At 29.0% G+C, this 8,791-nt stretch overlaps 1 protein-coding gene across 1 annotated transcript; it reads left to right on the top strand.

The window, feature by feature from the left end:
- Nucleotides 1-264: 264 nt before the first annotated feature.
- Nucleotides 265-974, top strand: LOC107938657 (pectinesterase 3). The gene has a single exon (XM_016871879.2). It carries the CDS (start codon nucleotides 265-267, stop codon nucleotides 862-864), a length of 600 nt encoding a protein of 199 aa, XP_016727368.1. The 3' UTR covers nucleotides 865-974.
- The last annotated feature ends 7,817 nt before the right edge of the window (nucleotides 975-8,791 follow it).

An 8,791-nucleotide genomic window follows, 5' to 3' on the forward strand; every position in this document is an offset into this window, starting at 1 on the left:
ATAGTTTAACTCTTAATACAGGAATTTCCACGATAATTTTACGTAGTTTATCCTAAATATTATTACTCCAGATTGACTTCATTTTTCCTGGATAGGAATAGCTACCAAATTACAATGAAAAAAAGTAACCGCTCCGGTTCAAGGAAAAAAACATGAGAGTAACCGCCCAAAAACTTGTCACTTCGATACGTTTCTTTTATCCTCAAATCCACCAATTTTCTTTGGTTTTTAAAATTCTTTGCAGCAAAAACAAATGGGAAAAGAATGGAACTTACAAACAAAAAAACGGTGCTGTGCTTCCGGCCTGTGTTAGCCATTTGCGTAGCTTCTGCTCCAATAACTGCCTCATCCCCAGTTCCCCCGCCTATATCACAGTCGCTGACGGCGGCTTCTTCTGATCCTCAGATCAAAAGCCTATGTGCGAAAACTGAATACCCCGATCTTTGCTTAACCACTATTGCACCTTTCTTCAATGGCAAAACCGACATCGCATCCGTTGTCGAAATGCTAATAAAAGCCGGCACTGAACAAACCAAACAGGCCAATGCCACCGCAACAAAAATGGCTGCCGACCCTAAATACGCCGACGATCCGAAGACAATCTCGGGACTTAAAGGTTGCTATGAAATGTATGATGATGCTTTGGATAATATGCAGAACGCCATGGACACCATTCCAGTTTACGACATTGGCACCATTGAAACCATGGTTAGTGCAGCCATTACAGATTATGGAACATATGACGATGGTTTTACACAGCAGCCGAATCCTGTTCCTGATGGAGTTTCTCCAATGGTGGATATCAATGAGAATCTTCAAAATATTGGTAGCATTATCCTTGCCATTACTGATTTAATGCACTGATTTAATTTGCCCTTATACATATATACAAAGTATTGCAATCACGGATTATGCAAAATGCGCTTTTTTTTTATTATAACTTATCAAATATTATACAAATTATAAGAGGTATTTGATTCATCAAATATAACATTCCATCGGTAATGTTACATTCTGGAATGTGATTACAGTATTTGAATTTCAATATTTCCATTATCCCATAATTTGATCATCTTGTAGTATGGTATAGGATTATTACTGCCCATTCATTATCATATCTTAAATTAAAGATGTAATATTAAATTTTGGATCAATTTATCCTTTATTTTTATTATTCTAATTAATTTAGGCTTTTTTTTCTTAAATAAAGTTAACTAATTAATTTTTTTTCTTAATAGCGAACTAGTAGATATCATACATCACAATTATAATCATTATATTTTATTTAATAATTCATTTATTTATTAATTTATTAATTATGATTATAATTATTGTAAGGCCCAATTTTAGCCTGGGGCCCAATAAACAACAACCCAAGATACAAAGCTCATTTACAACCCAAATACCACCTCACTAAACCACCCCATTTGCCTGCAAAAAGAAAGAGGAATCAGTTGTAAAATTTGACTATAAAAGCCATTCAAAACTATTGTAAAGGGGGCTGATTTTTGGAGAAAAAAGGAGATTAATCAAAAATTAAAGCGAAAGAGGTGTTTTTTCGTCTATTCTAGTTTTAAGTTCTTTGTTTATTTTATTTTATCTTTCAATTTTATTTTGCTTTTTTTTCTACGTACAAAAGTAAAAATAAAGGGGAAGAAGCTTACCCATTTTTAAATTGCCGAAAAAATGTTTTTTTAGGTCCTGCCGTCGTGTACGGTGGCGCCGACGACGGCACATGAAGGTTCGGTGACCGGAGCAAATCTGGACCGGTGTTTTAGAAGGGAGCAGGAGAGTGTTATTATTATTATTATTATTATTACTATCATTCTATATACTATTATTGTTTTCTTTTTTATTTTTATTAGTAATAACATAATAGTGTTTTTATTATTTTATTATTATTTTCACCTTTTTATTACTATTATTATTAACCTATTATTATTATTTTTATTAATATAGTGTTATTTTCTTTTATTTTATTATCATTATTAACATATCATTTTTATTTTTATCATTAATATATTATCATGCTTATTATTATTCCATTATTATTTTCTACTTTATTACTGTATTATTACTATTATTACTGTCCTATTACCAAACTAATCAATTTATATTATTATTATTCTATTATTATTATATCTTTTCCCTTTTTGCATTTATTTATTCATTTTATTTTCATTTTTTTTACAAATTTCTATTTTATTTATTTATTTTAGATTTTTACATAATACCTATTTCCAACTCTTATACAAATTATTTATTTTAAATGTACTTATTGTTTATTTTGAACTTTTCTTCATATGATTTATTTCGCTTTTTTATATATGTATATACATTACTTATTTTAGATTTTGTCATATATATATATTTAAAAAAAAATCATTTTGTATATTATTGATTTTCGGATTCTTTTCTCACATTATTATTTTGAATTCATTTATTATCATTTTCAAATTATTTTTACACTCTATTTCGATTTGCTTTGTTTTTAATTTATTATATATGTCTTTTAATTCATTTGTCTTTGATTATCATGTTAGTTTGTAAATAATGTATATTAGGTGACCATCACAAATTGTTTTATTAGTGCATTTGATCTTGTTTACGTGGCAATTGCATTCGCATATCATGGTTTCAAAGTAAAAAATACACCTCTTGCACTGGATATTATTATTCAAAAGTTTTCGAAAATAAAGCAATATTTCGTGTTTGGGAATTCGAGAAATCGTGCCCAAACGTGTTGGGTTTCGATTTACCGTTTGACCAAATAACCGAATATCCTTTTGAAATTTCAATGCATGAATTTTGGCAATCATGAGATGATCTTGGTTTCGAGGGTTTGAATTGTCGTATCTTAACGTACTGGATGTGATATTTTATTCCTTCGGAACAAGTGAATCTTAGCATCCAATTCGAGTATATTCAAACACTTTTAAATGGGATTGTATTTTTAAAATCATTTCAAATTTTCGACATTAGGATATTAATTAATCGATTAGGTACCAATTTTGAGCGTTGCGAGGGTGCTAATCCTTCCTCGTACGTAACTGACTCCCGAACCCGTTTTCTTGACTTTCGTAGGCCAAAATTAATATTTTAATTCAAAACGTTTTATTAGGTGATCCGATCACACCTAAGCAAAAAGGATTGGTGGCGACTCCATATTTTGTTTCAAAGTCGATTCCCGTTTTTCAAACTTAAAATGGTTTTGACAATTATAATTATGGCTGGGGTTGCAATCACTTTTCCTACATTATTATGATTATGATTTATAAATTTATTTCAACACAATATATTTACTCATTAATATATATAAATTGTAAGAATTTATCATAATTTTTTTGAAAATTGAGACTAATAAATATTAAAGGAATTAAATTTGTTAAAAAAAAAACAAATTCTATAACAAGAACAATTGAGTAAAATGTGCTTTTAATTAATCTTATATTCCATCAACCAAATACCTGGACCTTAACATTCCAGCCAAATGAACCAAATAAGGTAACCACACATTCCATTTATAATATTACATTCTCGTAATCATATTACGGAACATAATCTAAAATTCGGCAAACCAAATGCCCCCTAACAGTCTTAGTTATTTTATGAAGGGATAAAAATAGTTAATACATGATTGACATGTGACAAATGGCATGGAATTTAACGGCAATAATGATTACATTTATTTGAAGTTTCGGTAGTATCAAAAAACTCGGTCCGAAGCGAATTTTAATTAAAACAAAATTGTCGTAACTCAAAATAGAATAATTATGTGTCAAATAAGGGATTGTAGAGTTGAATTATTAAGTAGAATTAAATTAGATAAATGATTTAATAATAGTATAGAAGCTAAATTGCAAGTGTCAATAATGAGATTTGATTGAAAAAAATGTTGGAGAGTCTAATTAATTAGTAATTAAACTTAGACCAAAGGAAAATTATACCATCATTATAACATACTTAGTGCTCGAGGATGATCTTTACCATTGATTGTCACTAATAATATCAAGAGCCAAGATTTAATTCATTTTATTTTTATTAATTAATTCATGCTAATGAATAAGTGTTGGAGGGAGAGAGAATGCATAAAACAAATAAAAAAATTGCTTCATACTCATCCTTTTCACACCGAATAAGAAAGAAAGTAAGAAAGAAGGAAAATGTTGCTTGAGTTGGTTAAGAATTTTTCTTAATTTTAGTTGAAATATTGATAAATAAAGCTCAAGTATTAAGTTTAAGAATTGATAAGGTCTTGGTTAAGTCACCATTTTTGAAAGCTTAAGAAAACTTAATGTGAAAAGCAAAGATTCATGCATGTAGTTATTAATTAGAATTATGGTATGAAAATGTGAGAAATGTAGTAATAAGTCTTGAATTAAGCTTGAGTCAAGTTTGAATTATTTAATTAATTATGTGTTGTTAGAGACATTATTGAAAAGGATGAAAACTTTGAGGTTTAATTTGCTAGTGAATAATAGTGATATGAGGTCCCTGTACTATATTTATGTAGTCAAAATTAGATTCAATTGGGTAAATCGTGAGATATGAGTGTTTCAAATATTAATGTTTTTAGGGACCAAATTAAATTAAATATATCTATATTTAATTGTTGTGTTTTTATGCTTGATATGCGAAACTAATGAGATTTTCGAAATTAGAATTATCGTACATAGTTAACGACGATGTCAGGACGTTGCGAAACAAAGGAAAAGTGAAAGCCATAGACGAATAGCCTCTTTCTAGGTTTGTGCTTTCATAATTCGATTTTAATAAATATATATATATATATATATATCCATAATTCAATAACTAATTAGAAATAAAAGGGATGATAATGTTGCACGTGGTCGAGAAGTACGGATATACTTTATTATGTGTTATGATCAAGGTATGATAAATGAGTTTGTGAAAATGAGACTATTTGATATGTTAATTTAATCTACTTATGCTTGCTATATGTTATTTGATTACGATTATATTGGGTATGTTTTGTGATAATTACTAATGAAAAAATGCCTTATTAATATTGTTAGATACAACCATGAGTATTGTTGGCGTGTCTTAGGGTTTATTTTCATAGGAGATTCAGTGTTATTCGCATACATAGTTATATATATATTGTGATAGTTCTCTATTTCTCTGAAAGTTGAGACTGTATCACCAACTCAAATTCCCTGAGAGTATGAGCATGTTCTGGTAAGGTTGGTGGGATTTGTAACGACCCAAAATTAGTGGTGTCGAAAAATACAGTTTCGAGATCTCATTTTTGTAAATCGAATTCGTAAATATTTAACAAAAATATAACATTTACGAAGTTATTATATAAGTGAATTGAATTTTGGATATGTAATTTTTATTGAATTAATGATTAATTAAGGTTAAGGGATTAAATCATAAAATCCAATCGTTACGGATTTTTAATTGGAAAATCAATTGAGAACTTAAGTAGAAATTAAGCCAATTATTAAATGATAATGATACCACTTTAGAAATGATAGTCGATGGTAGTGGAAGATTTTATGTATATATATACAAAGTTTTTATAATATTTAAAATTATATAATGATAGTCATATAAAGTATATTAAATCAAACAATTGGAAAGGGAGAGAAAACATTTTTCTCATCTTCTTCCCACAACTGAAACCATTATTTCCAAAATTGAGAGCTTTAAGCCTAGGGCTCTAAATTTTAAGCTTTTAATCGGTTAGTTCAATTTAGTCTTTTTCTTGTAATTTTTATTTTTTGAGATTATGGAAGCCTAATCTAACTAGCCCATGTATTAATTTATAAAATTGTTAAAGTTTTAGAAAGTTACCATTGTTGATTTCTTGAAGTTTTACGTATTAAATTGATAGATTTTAAGCTTAGAGGTGAAAAATGACTAAATTATGAAGTTAATTGATAGTTTCGTACAGTAGGGACCAGACTGAATAAATTATAAAATTGACTGTATAAATAAGAAATAGGAGGTCCCTAATGGATTATAGTGAAATTGGATCTCAATTTGGAGTTTTAAATTGAAAGTTATGTTAATTTTGGTTTTAGGGACTAAATTGACTAAAATGAAAAATTTATATAAATTGACAATTGGTTCTGAATTTGGTTGAACATTGATGATATTTTATGTTTATATTAATCTATAGCTAACGTCAACTCGGATTCCTCGACTAAAGTCGATGAGTGCTAGACACACTTTTACTTCAGTTATACCGATGAGCGCATGACACAATTTATTTACTTTGGATTTATCTGATGAGGCACTGAGTAACAAATCAGTGTGATTAGTTGGATTTGTGTATCCATTCGAGTTCGAGTCAGGTTAGGGAATAAAAATTTGAAATGGACAATGATATATGAATGATCATTGTTGTGAAAAAATTATGTAAAATAGATTTATAAATTTGGAAGATTAGGACAAAATTAAATAAAATGACCAAATTGATTCGATATATGTGATATTAAAGTGTTATACTTATACACTAGTTAAATGAACATACATGAAACCATTATAGATTGTATATTAATACCTTAGATTAAATTTGGCTTATATGTGCATATATTAAATGATATTTGAAATTGAAATGAATTGTATGTAATTAGCTTCATTTCATGTTTATTCGAATGAATTATAGAAATACTATTGAGTTTATCACTCAGTGCATGGTTTTATTTTCCATGCATAGGTTAGGTTAAGTTCACAATCTCAAATATCGAGTTCAACATCCAGATAGAATCTCGGACTCAAAGATGTTGGTGAAATTCCTTTTTTAGTTAATGTCATGTACCTAATAGAGTCCTCTTTGTGTTTTGATATGTTTGGAATGTTGAATTTGGGAGTTGATATGTATATATATGTAATAGGTAATAACAAGTTGGCATGCAAATGTGGTATAAATGAGTAATGACTTGTTAGTAATGGTATGTTTTGTTAATAGTTGGAATGCATATAAGGAATATAGAATGGTACTTGTGAAATATGAATTAGTATGAATCATGTGGTAATTGGTTAATGCTTGAAGTGTGGATTCTTGGAAGATAATAATGATATATTTGATGAATGCTTGAAGTTCTAGATTGTTTGGAAGATGAATGTGTTAATTATATATGCTCGGGAGAATTAATTGAAGGTAGATATATATATTGTATGTATACTGAACTTGGCAGGAAATTAGACCTTAAAAACTTGCTTGGTTTGATTGCTAGTATATGTGGATTGAATTGTAAAAGTTAAGGTTATGGATTGGAGTAGTTAATGTTTTGAAGATACTTGTTAGATGCTAAAATGTTGTTTACAACAATTGAATGTTGTGTATGCTTGTTTAAGTATAGGTAAATGAGAAACTTACATGATTTAAAGACTGAAAATTTAGTATCAGTAGGTGGCATTGTGATGTCGTTCGAATGTCGTCATGACGAGAAAATCATGTTGCGACGTCGAATACAAGTCGTTGAGATGAGTTTCGATCCCAAGCCACGACGTGACGAGAATTTACGTCATCGCTACGAGGAGGCCATTTGGCCAAGTCAGTATGTCACGTCGCGACATGAACGGGGAACCCCCTCATCTCGTGACGTTGAACTTGAATTTTGAAAATTTTCATTTGAGCATTAATTTGATTTAGCTTTAGCTTTAGAGCTTACGTAAGCTCGTAAAAAGCTTCATAATGATTGTTTGATTTATTGATTACGTGTTTGATTGGTTTAAATCGTTAAATTATGTTAATTGTCCGTGAAATGATAGTAGTTGTTCTGGCAACGAATGTGATATCTTGTAACTCGAATCTAATGATCGGGTTAAGTTAAGTTATGGGGTGCTACAGGATCGGTGCATTTGTGCCCTATCAATACTTCAGTGTGTATATTTGTATGATGGTGGATTGATGTGAGTATCCATCTTTGAGTCTGATTTTGTTAATTGGAATTAAAATATGAAATAATATGCTATGTGTGTATTGGTGATTAAAATGTGAAATTTCACGTTAAGTAATAGTATTATTGAAATATGATTATGATGATAATATGAGAAAATGTATTGGTATGATTTAATAGATGCAAATACCTTGTGGGTACATCATAATTTCAATATGTAAAAGCAAGCATCACATTTATACGGATATGTTTATGTGATATATGATCATGGAAAATCTTAAGGGTTTAATGATTTGATTAAATGTATGTTTATATAGAGAATGGTAATGATTTGATTCTTAGTGACATGAATAATTATGTACCTGACTCGTTTATTAGAATACTTGAACTCGAATTATGTTAGCACCATTGAGTATATATTAATCAGCGTACAATTTTGTTTGTTTCTGTGCACAGTTCTCGAACGAATGTTAAAGTAGATTGTAAGTTCGTAAGCATCTAACTTCGTAGATCAGCTCAAAAGTTAAACTTGTACCTATTTTGTAGGTATGTATATGTATATGTATATGTATATGTATATGTATATGTATATGGTTAAATGGCATGTATACCTAGGCTGGTTTTATGGTTTGTTGGTTAAGTTAATGATTTATGACATATTTTGGTAACTTTCCTTATAATATTTTGAGAGTTGAGCTTCAATCCTTGCTTAGTTGATAATTATGTATAATTATATAATTTAATTATGCGATTTAATTTGTTGGATATTGATGCATTCGATGCTAAAATTAGGAAGTGTTTGAACGCGTTTTCATATGCTAAATTGATGAGTTTGTGTTGTTAACAGGTTTAGGTGAATTTTTGGTTAAGTTTTGAAAGCATTAAAAGGTGCATTTAGTTTTTTTTTATCATAGAGT

The sequence above is a fragment of the Gossypium hirsutum genome, chromosome A02 (assembly GCF_007990345.1).
Source record: "Gossypium hirsutum isolate 1008001.06 chromosome A02, Gossypium_hirsutum_v2.1, whole genome shotgun sequence".
Lineage (NCBI taxonomy): Eukaryota > Viridiplantae > Streptophyta > Magnoliopsida > Malvales > Malvaceae > Gossypium > Gossypium hirsutum.

What these genes read in the sequence shown, in the direction of transcription:
- LOC107938657 (XM_016871879.2), top strand. Translation starts at nt 265, where the DNA reads ATGGAACTTACAAACAAAAAAACGGTGCTGTGCTTCCGGCCTGTGTTA.